The 12,184-nt window shown below is 38.1% G+C and overlaps 4 protein-coding genes across 4 annotated transcripts; all 4 read right to left on the reverse strand.

The window, feature by feature from the left end:
• LOC134215768 (zinc finger and SCAN domain-containing protein 26-like) lies at positions 1-1,502 on the reverse strand. The gene is given in 4 exon segments (XM_062694888.1): positions 1-699; positions 702-893; positions 896-1,296; positions 1,365-1,502. Coding segments are annotated over 4 exon segments (1,209 nt in total). The 5' UTR covers positions 1,388-1,502; the 3' UTR covers positions 1-106.
• A 2,284-nt stretch (positions 1,503-3,786) lies between these two features.
• Positions 3,787-4,779, reverse strand: LOC134215769 (oocyte zinc finger protein XlCOF19-like). The gene has a single exon (XM_062694889.1). The coding sequence runs from the start codon at positions 4,701-4,703 to the stop codon at positions 3,834-3,836; it is 870 nt and encodes a 289-aa protein (XP_062550873.1). The 5' UTR covers positions 4,704-4,779; the 3' UTR covers positions 3,787-3,833.
• Positions 4,780-6,059: 1,280 nt separating this feature from the next.
• LOC134215771 (zinc finger and SCAN domain-containing protein 26-like) lies at positions 6,060-7,550 on the reverse strand. The gene is made up of 2 exons (XM_062694890.1): positions 7,417-7,550; positions 6,060-7,348 (listed from the first exon to the last, which is right to left on the reverse strand). The coding sequence occupies exons 1-2, from the start codon at positions 7,437-7,439 to the stop codon at positions 6,157-6,159; spliced, it is 1,215 nt and encodes a 404-aa protein (XP_062550874.1). The 5' UTR covers positions 7,440-7,550; the 3' UTR covers positions 6,060-6,156.
• Positions 7,551-9,803: 2,253 nt separating this feature from the next.
• On the reverse strand, positions 9,804-11,302 carry LOC134215772 (zinc finger protein 699-like). Its single transcript, XM_062694891.1, has 2 exons — positions 11,167-11,302; positions 9,804-11,106 (listed from the first exon to the last, which is right to left on the reverse strand). The coding sequence occupies exons 1-2, from the start codon at positions 11,262-11,264 to the stop codon at positions 9,873-9,875; spliced, it is 1,332 nt and encodes a 443-aa protein (XP_062550875.1). The 5' UTR covers positions 11,265-11,302; the 3' UTR covers positions 9,804-9,872.
• Between the last annotated feature and the right edge of the window lie 882 nt (positions 11,303-12,184).

Genomic DNA, 12,184 nt, shown 5'->3' on the forward strand with positions numbered 1-12,184 from the left:
TTTTTTACATTTTAATATTTATTTTTATGCAGTGCATAAAACTATTGTTCCGGTCTGTGAATACAGGACAATAATGTGTTATTCAAATTATTCATTCCTTTTCATTTTATGACGCCGAATGGTCATCCTCTACTTCGACCTTCACTGCAGCGGCTTCCACCTCATCACTAGCATTTTCCTCCCCTTCCGGCAAATCGTCATTTTCCTGTTCGATCAGATCGCCACACTCGTTTGGATGCATAAACTTCATGTGCTGTGTCAAGTAATTATTTTTTTCAAAGCTCCGACTACATATCTTACACTGCACATTTTTCTTCGGTTCCAAGGAGGACGGTGAAACTTCCTTGAAGGCATCAAGTGGACTCGGGTGGTACTTGCCTCTATGTACTAACATTCCTTTCTTGTTGGCGAAACGAGCCTCGCACAATACGCACACGAAGGGAAGCAATTCATTGTGGGTCTTGATGTGGAAATTCATCGACGATCGGTGTTTGAACGATTTCGGACAATACATGCACTGGAACTGACCCTCTGTGGAAGCTGTCTGGCGGTTTACCTTCTTAGTGCTTGCTAAAGGTTCATGGTGGCATGATCTGCGATGACGTATGAGTGATTTTGCTTTTGAATACGTCGTTCCACAATCATGGCAATCATATTTGGCTTCACCACTGTGCGATGCGACATGATCCACTAAATGACTTTTCGCTTGAAGGTCGCTTGGCACACATTACATTTATGAGGTCTGCCTCGTTCCGAATGTTGCTCCTTGAAGTGCGCATACAACGATGGACGTGAGACAAATTCGTGCTTGCACAAATGACATGTGGTAGAATTAGCGGTTTGTGATTCACCCGTATTTAATTCGTCCATCTTTTGCTGGAAAATTTTCCGTAGTTACGTTTACTGGCACGTCTTTTGCCTTTTGGCTCCAACGGTTCCACCAGCTCTTTATCTTCATTATCTTCTTCGTTCACTTCTGGTGGTACCTCTGAGACTGGTATAGATATGACCCACTCATCCTGACCATGCCGGACAGATGTGGTCAAGTCGTTGCGTTGGATAATGGCATCGTTTTCCAAACACTTTTTCCGGAACGTCTGGAAATCTTCCACTGCCACGGCACATCTCCAGCAAATAGAACATGGTTGATTTTCGCTGACCTCGATTTTAATACCGGTGAGTTTTAAAACTTCATCTAACAAAGCTTGACGAAGTTCTTCATCATATTGAAAAAGAGCAACCAAGTTTCGACTTGAGAAACATAACCGGCAGTAGTCATTAGGGTTATCACTTGGACTGAAAGTGAGAAAAAGTTTTTAATATTTGAAATATAAATATGGACAAATCAAATACTGAAACCATACACAGATTTTGTAGCAACACTCATTATTGTTAGTAAAACCCTTCGTCACTTTGTCCTAAAATTGACAAAACAGAACGCTCATATTGAAGGCAATCAAAGTTAAAAAGCTATACAGAACTGCCACACCATCTGAAAATACATAAACAAGCTGATGTATTATGAGGAACTTGCATAAAAGTTTGTTTTACTGCGTGACTTATTCTAACGCATGGAAGATAGAGTAAATTTGGTGATTATTTTTTATGGTTGAACGATGATTGAACTATACCATTCCAAAGATCAATTCAAATATATGTTTAAATGTGTCTGCTCAAACGAACTTTTTCGAAAACGAATAAACTTTTGATTTTGTCACCAGAAATATACGCATTTGAACAGATATTCTAAGCTTGATAAAATATATTACAAATATTAGGTATACCAAAAAATTACAAATGTTTTGGCACATTATTTCGATTCTACCGAAATTGGTAAACTTTTTTCTAATTCATAGCTCATGTTGTTCCAGTAAAGCAGCAGTTCTCAACCTGGGGTACCTGAGGCACCTCGGACAAAAATGCGTAGTGACGGATGTATTACAATTCCAATGAAAACTTATTGATGAAGTTTAGGTAATTGTCTATTTTTATACACAGTATGTATGACGATACGTAAATCAAAGACTTTTGAATCCTGACCACCCCAGCCAGCAAAGTGTGTGAAAGGCTGTGGGACACAAGATCAACAGGACAAAATGTCCTTTTATTAACAAATGAAAAAAAAAAATTTCCAATAAAATCTACCCGATCGAAACAAAACGTTGAATAAGATGTTAAGAATATGATTCCAAGCTAAATCTAGAATTTAAAAGTTCCGGAAACCTCCTTTCAAGAGGCTCGGAATCCTCCTCTTAAAAGGCTCGGAAGGCCTAAAAGTTTTGTATGAAGCTTCTTGATGTATACAATTTAAGTGATTATACAACGAATCGACAAATCGGCCATCTTGGAAACCACGTATTTTGCCTTTCTCGTATACTAAGTATACGTAAAGGCTATAGGATCACTCTAAAACCAAACTTTTGATAGAAGGCTCTCAGATCCATAGTGTTATATACCAATCGACTCAGCTCGACGAATAAAGGTGATGTCTGTATGTGTATGTATGTATGTATGTGTGTGTATAAAAACTTTGAGACGCACCTTTTGTACTTAGCCTTATCCGATTTGCTTGCAACATCGACGCAGAATCCTGCCTAATTTTTCGCTATAAAAAATTGGCCCATTCCGGAGTTATCAAAAAATTGTTTTTCTCCATTTCTACCAAGAAAAACAAATCAAAATCGAAAAATGACTCAAAATTGCTGCAATGCATTCAAATGAATGCAAATAAATGTAAATTGATGGAATTTACTGAATATATCTCCCAAAAGTGCATTTTTACCTCTCTTATGTGCTTTTCTCGTAATATTTTATGATACACGAGAAAGGCACCATCACCACTAGGTGGATTATTCTGGGTTTTTTATAGTAATTTTTCAAGAGCACGAGTTGAAAAAATCATTACGCACATAGTGGTGGTACAATGGTAGAATCATTTGCTTATTTATGCTGAACAATCGACTTAAATTTTAGCACTGTACGAAAATTATTCCGCAAGATTTGGACTTTTGGAAATAGGAATAGAAAAACATTTGATGAATTTTAAATTCACCACGGGATTCATTGTATAAATTAAATTATTATAATAATTAATTTAAATTGGAAAATTTCATGGAATAACGAAAATTTCAGACAACTTTTGGAGAGTCTTATATGCCGTTAGTATTCAGGTTTGATTTCATATATCTTATGGGTTGCTTTTATTTTCATTTACAACGAAAAATCGGAGGTAGGTACCTCAAGCTGCAGTACGGAATATTTCAAGTATTAAGTTTTCATCCACTTCTAAAAAATATTATTTTTGTTCAAACAAATAAAAATTTTGTTCATAAAAACTAAGGCCGGGGTGGCCTGTGCTGTACCAATAAATTGTAAATTGTCAGCTGCATGTCACTCGACTTATGTGTCCGACACTTTTGAGAAGCCTATTTCACTTCGAAGGATTTCATAACGCTTATGTATTCCTACATTTTTGTCCGGAAATATCTTGTTCTAAATATAAAACCTTAGAGTACAGAGTAACATCGCGTCAATATTGACCATTTAAAATACTAGATCTCGGACTGTGCACATTTAGGTTGGAGAGGAAATCCCATGCTTCCATTCATTGGTTCCCTGTGCAATTGTGATCGTTCTTAGGCCATCCTGGGTTCATTTCCCGGTCCGGTTTAAAAAATTTGGGGAATTCTGGAAATTTTGTCGACTTTCCTGGGAATAAAATCAACATCGTGTTACGATGAGTCGATTACGAAAGTAATACTATTTGTTTTGTACATTTTTTATTCCAAAAAAAAATTTACATGCTAAAAGTTCAACATATAATAACAATAAAATTAATACATGATTTCTTCAAAATTCGAATCATTTTCCTCAACTTCAAACTTAATCGTTACAGCTTCCATATTGTCATCATCTTGGTCTTGCTCCGAAGCACACCCCTCTGCCATTGAAGAATCGCCTTTTTCCTGATCATCTACATCATCGCTTTTCGCGGTGTGTATGAATTTAATATGCTGTGTTAAATAACGTTGTTCCTTGAAGCGCCGAGGGCAATATGCGCATTGAACACCTGTTTTTGGCTGCATTGGAGCAGGTGACGTTTTTCTGGCGGGTGTTCCTTCATTTGGCACATTCGCATGGTACTTTCCCCTGTGTATAAGCAGCCCCTTGTCATTGACAAACCGCGCATCACACAATTCACACCCGTACGGCAACAATTCGTAGTGGCTCTTGATGTGGAAGTTCAACGACGGTCTGTGTTTGAAGGATTTTGGGCAAAATTCGCACTGGAACTGACCCTCCGTAAGCGGTGATTGGCGTTTCAATGGTTGCGTATTCAGAGGATGTTCCTTGCTGCAGGATTTGCGATGACGCATGAGTGTTTTTGGTCTAGTAAATTTTGCTTCGCAGTGCTTACAAGAATATCTACACTCCCCAGTATGGGAAGACATATGATCCTCCAAATGACCCTTCCGCTTGAATGTTGCCTGACATACTCCGCACTTATGTAGTCGACGATCGCCGGAATGCTGCTCTCTGACATGAACGTATAATGTCTGTCGTGAAGTGAATAGTTGGCTACATAAATGACACGTGGGTGGAGCAAACTTCGTGGATTGTGTATCTTCTGTGGATAATTCATCCCCCTCTTCTCTACTGGAGTATTTATCACAACTACTACCTGATTCCACTTGCGGAATCATCGATTCTGACTCAGACTTGATTTCGCTTTCACCATCATTCGAATCAAGCGGACGTTCCGATGCTGGTATTGATACGAACCACCACATACGAAGCCAAACATCTCAATGACTTGAAATACGGAACATTTCTCTCATCCTGTTGAAAACAGTTCATCATCTGTTCAATATACTGATAAAGTATCGAAATTTCCAATTTTTAACATCCGGTAAACGGTGTGAATAAATTAGTTTAATATTTCAAATGGATCTCTAATGCAACGACGAAAACAAAATCTACACACATAAAAATGAATTTCTGTCTGTCTGACCCTTATAGACTCGGAAACTACTGAACCGATCGGCGTAAAAATTTGTATGCAGGGGTTTTCGGGCCGGGGAAGGTTCTTAAAAAAAATTCTAGACCCCTTCCTCCCGAGGGATCCCTTACGAATGATATATAAAATTTCTGAATAACTCGAGAACTAATCAGAGAAAAAAACAATTGTAGGCGAAACGAAGCTCGTTCAGTTTTTCTAGAAAATGAAAAAAAATATATGTTTTTTGAAAATATTTAAAAAATTATATACAAAAAATTTCCTGGCCCGCCAGCAAGTGTGAATTCTAAGAATTTACCCGTGGCTTGAAAAGGTTGGACAGGCCTGATCTAAATGATTTTAAAATCTTGATTCAGTACGTGCAACTTATAGAAGGAAATTTAAATTTACTAAACGTAAAAAAATGCACGTCTACGTCATAGGAGCGCGCGCACTGAAAATGTACTCCAATGAATTTTCAGTGCGCGCGCTCGTGTGGCTCTGGCGTGCAATTTTTTTACGGATTTACACGACGTTCAGAAAATCCTCTCTTAGTTACACTTACTGAATTGAAATTATTTTGGCAGCAGTACAGGTCAACACTACTGGTGAAAACATTCGTGGCCTGGTTGTAGAGATATAGGGGAATGGTTCGGCACTTCATCTTATAGCTTCCATTTCCATCCCATCAAAAACAAAGCAATGAAAAGGAATATGATTTTTTTTATTTTTGCGTTTTTTTCAGCAGTGAACACGCATGTTAGCAAAAAGAAACGACAAGATTGGTGCTATCTTTCTCTGTTTTGCGATGAGATGAATATATGCTCAGTGAGATGGAAAATGGAACAGTTACCCTAAATAACAGTAACTCCAATACATTGTATGGGCTTCCTTCTTTTCTTCATAACATATTAAGGCCGGTTTTTTATTGTTTCTCCCTCTCATCGGATTTTTTTGCCCAAAAGTTATAATTTGAAGAGGCAACAAAAAATCCAGCAAATTTTGAAGATTTTCCAAACATTCTTTACCATATCCGAGAAGTTTTTTTTGATTTTTGTTACATTTTAATATTTATTTTTTATGCAGTACATAAATCTATTGTTCAGGTCTGTGAATACACGACAATAATGTGTTACTCAAATTAATCATTCGTTTTCATTTTATGACGCCGAATGGTCATCCTCTACTTCGACCTTCACTGCAGCGGCTTCCACCTCATCACTAGCATTTTCCTCCCCTTCCGGCAAATCGTCATTTTCCTGTTCGATCAGATCGCCACACTCGTTTGGATGCATAAACTTCATGTGCTGTGTCAAGTAATTATTTTTTTCAAAGCTCCGACTACATATCTTACACTGCACATTTTTCTTCGGTTCCAAGGAGGACGGTGAAACTTCCTTGAAGGCATCAAGTGGACTCGGGTGGTACTTGCCTCTATGTACTAACATTCCTTTCTTGTTGGCGAAACGAGCCTCGCACAATACGCACACGAAGGGAAGCAATTCATTGTGGGTCTTGATGTGGAAATTCATCGACGATCGGTGTTTGAACGATTTCGGACAATACATGCACTGGAACTGACCCTCTGTGGAAGCTGTCTGGCGGTTTACCTTCTTAGTGCTCGCTAAAGGTTCATGGTGGCATGATCTGCGATGACGTATGAGTGATTTTGCTTTTGAATACGTCGTTCCACAATCATGGCAATCATATTTGGCTTCACCACTGTGCGATGCGACATGATCCACTAAATGACTTTTTCGCTTGAAGGTCGCTTGGCACACATTACATTTATGAGGTCTGCCTCGTTCCGAATGTTGCTCCTTGAAGTGCGCATACAACGATGGACGTGAGACAAATTCGTGCTTGCACAAATGACATGTGGTAGAATTCGCGGTTTGTGATTCACCCGTATTTAGTTCGTCCATCTTTTTGCTGGAAAATTTTCCGTAGTTACGTTTACTGGCACGTCTTTTGCCTTTTGGCTCCAACGGTTCCACCAGCTCTTTATCTTCATTATCTTCTTCGTTCACTTCTGGTGGTACCTCTGAGACTGGTATAGATATGACCCACTCATCCTGACCATGCCGGACAGATGTGGTCAAGTCGTTGCGTTGGATAATGGCATCGTTTTCCAAACACTTTTTCCGGAACGTCTGGAAATCTTCCACTGCCACGGCACATCTCCAGCAAATAGAACATGGTTGATTTTCGCTGACCTCGATTTTAATACCGGTGAGTTTTAAAACTTCATCTAACAAAGCTTGACGAAGTTCTTCATCATATTGAAAAAGAGCAACCAAGTTTCGACTTGAGAAACATAACCGGCAGTAGTCATTAGGGTTATCACTTGGACTGAAAGTGAGAAAAAGTTTTTAATATTTGAAATATAAATATGGACAAATCAAATACTGAAACCATACACAGATTTTGTAGCAACACTCATTATTGTTAGTAAAACCCTTCGTCACTTTGTCCTAAAATTGACAAAACAGAACGCTCATATTGAAGGCAATCAAAGTTAAAAAGCTATACAGAACTGCCACACCATCTGAAAATACATAAACAAGCTGATGTATTATGAGGAACTTGCATAAAAGTTTGTTTTACTGCGTGACTTATTCTAACGCATGGAAGCATACAAGATAGAGTAAATTTGGTGATTATAATTTTATGGTTGAACGATGATTGAACTACATATATCATTCCCAAGATCAATCCAAATATATGTTTAAATGTGTCTGCTCAAACGAACTTTTTCGAAAACGAATAAACTTTTGATTTTGTCACCAGAAATATACGCATTTGAACAGATATTCTAAGCTTGATAAAATATATTACAAATATTAGGTATTCCAAAAAATTACAAATGTTTTGGCACATTATTTCGATTCTACCGAAATTGGTAAACTTTTTTCTAATTCATAGCTCATGTTGTTCCAGTAAAGCAGCAGTTCTCAACCTGGGGTACCTGAGGCACCTCGGACAAAAATGCGTAGTGACGGATGTATTACAATTCCAATGAAAACTTATTGATGAAGTTTAGGTAATTGTCTATTTTTATACACAGTATGTTTGACGATACGTAAATCAAAGACTTTTGAATTCTGACCACCCCAGCCAGCAAAGTGTGTGAGAGGCTGTGGGATTAAGATCAACAGGACAAAATGTCCTTTTATTAACAAATGAAAAAATGTCCAATAAAATCTACCCGATCGAAACAAAACGTTGAATAAGATGTTAAGAATATGATTCCAAGCTAAATCTAGAATTTAAAAGTTCCGGAAACCTCCTTTCAAGAGGCTCGGAATCCTCCTCTTAAAAGGCTCGGAAGGCCTCAAAGTTTTGTATGAAGCTTCTTGATGTATAAAATTTAAGTGATTATACAACGAATCGACAAATCGGCCATCTTGGAAACCACGTATTTTGCCTTTCTCGTATACTAAGTATACGTAAAGGCTATAGGATCACTCTAAAACCAAACTTTTGATAGAAGGCTCTCAGATCCATAGTGTTATATACCAATCGACTCAGCTCGACGAATAGAGGTGATGTCTGTATGTGTGTATGTATGTATGTATGTGTGTGTATAAAAAACTATGAGACACACTTTTTTGTACTTAGCCTTATCCGATTTGCTTGCAACATCGACGCAGAATCCTGCCTAATTTTTCGCTATAAAAAATTGGCCCATTCCGAAGTTATTAAAAAAAATGTTTTTTCTCCATTTCTCCCAATTTCTCCAAAAATTGCTGCAATGCATTCAAATGAATGCAAATAAATGTAAATTGATGGAATTTACTGAATATATCTCCCAAAAGTGCATTTTTTACCTCTCTTATGTGCTTTTCTCGTAATATTTTATGATACACGAGAAAGGCACCATCACCACTAGGTGGATTATTCTGGGTTTTTTATAGTAATTTTTCAAGAGCACGAGTTGAAAAAATTTTACGCACATAGTGGTGGTATAATGGTAGAACTATTTGCTTATTTATGCTGAACAATCGACCTAAATTTTAGCACTGTTCGAAAGTTATTCCGCAAGATTTGGACTTTTGAAAATGGAAATAGAAAAAAGTATGATGAATTTTAAATTCACCACGGGATTCATTGTATAAATTAAATTATTATAATAATTAATTTAAATTGGAAAATTTCATGGAATAACGAAAATTTCAGACAACTTTTTGGAGAGTCTTATATGTCGTTAGTATTAGGGTTTGTTTTCATATATCTTATGGGTTGCTTTTATTTTCATTTACAGCGAAAAAATCGGGGGTAGGTACCTCAAGCTGCAGTACGGAATATTTCAAGTATTAAGTTTTCATCCACTTCTAAAAAATATTATTTTTGTTCAAACAAATAAAAATTTTGTTCATAAAAACTAAGGCCGGGGTGGCCTGTGCTGTACCAATAAATTGTAAATTGTCATCTGCATGTCACTCGACTAATGTGTCCGACAATTTTGAGAAGCCTATTTCACTTCGAAGGTTTTCATAACGCTTATGTATTCCTACATTTTTGTCCGGAAATACCTTGTTCTAAATATAAAACCTTAGAGTACAGAGTAACTTTGCGTCGATATTGACCATTTAAAATACTAGATCTCAGACTGTGCACATTTAGGTTGGAGAGCAAATCCCATGCTTCCATCCATTGGTTCCCTGTGCAATTGTGATCGTTCTTAGGCAATCCTGGGTTCATTTCCCGGTCCGGTTTAAAAAATTTGGGGCTGGAAATTTTGTCGACTATCCTGGGGATAAAATCAATATCGTGTTACGATGAGTCGATTACGAAAGTAATACTATTTGTTTTGTACATTTTTATTCCAAAGAAAATTTACATGCTAAAAGTTCAACATATAATAACAATAAAATTAATACATGATTTCTTCAAAATTCGAATCATTTTCCTCAACTTCAAACTTAATCGTTACAGCTTCCATATTGTCATCATCTTGGTCTTGCTCCGAAGCATACCCCTCTGCCATTGCAGAATCGCCTTTTTCCTGATCATCTACATCATCGCCTCTCGCGGTGTGTATGAATTTAATATGCTGTGTTAAATAACGTTGTTCCTTGAAGCGCCGAGGGCAATATGCGCATTGAACACCTGTTTTTGGCTGCATTGGAGCAGGTGACGTTTTTCTGGCGGGTGTTCCTTCATTTGGCACATTCGCATGGTACTTTCCCCTGTGTATAAGCAGCCCCTTGTCATTGACAAACCGCGCATCACACAATTCACACCCGTACGGCAACAATTCGTAGTGGCTCTTGATGTGGAAGTTCAACGACGGTCTGTGTTTGAATGATTTTGGGCAAAATTCGCACTGGAACTGACCTTCCGTAAGCGGTGATTGGCGTTTCAATGGTTGCGTATTCAGAGGATGTTCCTTGCTGCAGGATTTGCGATGACGCATGAGTGTTTTTGGTCTAGTAAATTTTGCTTCGCAGTGCTTACAAGAATATCTACACTCCCCAGTATGGGAAGACATATGATCCTCCAAATGACCCTTCCGCTTGAATGTTGCCTGACATACTCCGCACTTATGTAGTCGACGATCGCCGGAATGCTGCTCTCTGACATGAACGTATAATGTCTGTCGTGAAGTGAATAGTTGGCTACATAAATGACACGTGGGTGGAGCAAACTTCGTGGATTGTGTATCTTCTGTGGATAATTCATCCCCCTCTTCTCTACTGGAGTATTTATCACAACTACTACCTGATTCCACTTGCGGAATCATCGATTCTGACTCAGACTTGATTTCGCTTTCACCATCATTCGAATCAAGCGGACGTTCCGATGCTGGTATTGATACGAACCACTCATCCTTATTCTGACGAACGGTCGTCCTTGAGTACTTGCTACGAACTATGGCATCGTTCGCCAAACACCTTTTGCGAAACAATTGAAAATCTTCAACCGCCACGGCGCATCTCCAACAAATGGAGCACGGTCGAGTCTCGGACGCTTCGATCTCAATGCCGGTACAGATAAATATTTCATTCAACAGATATTGCCGAGGTGATTCGTTGGATCTATGCAGTGTCACCAAATTGCGATCGGCGAAGCATAGCCGACAGTAGTTATTCGGATCATCGCTTGGACTAGAAGTATTTGAATTGATTATAAACAGGTTTTAAAATAATTCAGAAAATTATACATACACTGATTTGATTTCTGTACCCATTTTTGTAGAACCAAAACTGTGTTTACGAAATTTGTAAATAAATTTTAATACCACTGACAAACTACAAAACACCATCTATCCATGTGTACATTTATCGCACTTTCATGCAATTTTAATGACAGCGCAACGTTATACTATGTTGAATTAGGCGTTATTAAACGTTATCAAAAATGTTTTGTGCATAATGCACATGTCTGTGAAACATGTTAGTTTTTCAGTTGAAGTAGCTAATTTTTATCTATAAAGCTCTTCAGGAAGTTAAAACCTAGTATAAGTATTCCATTCAATGCCACTATACTGATTTATCAACAGGTGGATACATTCCACTTATTCATGAGAAGATTTCTGTGTATGTCCCTACAAATGATAGTCGATGACACGAGGCCCTTGCGTGAGAGGCTTAATCTTCTATATAATAAAAATGAAATGGTCTGTGTTCGTATCCGCATAACTAAAAAACGGATGGATGGATTTTTTTTCATTTCTTCAGCAAATATGTTCGTTATCGTTTCCGACGGGTTTATATGATTTTTCCCTATGCGAAAATCATGAATAAAGTTGAGTAAATCGTGAAAAACTAAAATTAAGAATCGTATGGGCATTTTACATGGGCAGTTCATAACGCGCATTTTCGCCTACTATGCAGGACAACGTCTGCCGGGGAACTCATTCACAATTAGTGACAGGCGATGTGGGATGATTTGGAACATCACTTTGTAGGCGGAAATTCTCACACTCCAATTTAGTCCGTTACGCTGAGATATGGATACTCTGAAGTAGTTCGTAACGGTGTAAATCCGGTCTAATCGTCAGGCTCGCTTCAACTCTAAAGCTGACAATATGACGTACCAAAACCCCCAAGGTGCATGGGGACAGTCCCTCCCTATGTCCCCGTCTCTTCGGTAGGGTAGCGAGTGGGCTACTTCGTCAGTAGAGCGAGTGCATCCAAGACTCATATGGGGCGAGTGAAATTTGGAGAAGCTGCTTCGGCGGCA

Source organism: Armigeres subalbatus, chromosome 2 (assembly GCF_024139115.2).
Source record: "Armigeres subalbatus isolate Guangzhou_Male chromosome 2, GZ_Asu_2, whole genome shotgun sequence".
NCBI lineage: Eukaryota > Metazoa > Arthropoda > Insecta > Diptera > Culicidae > Armigeres > Armigeres subalbatus.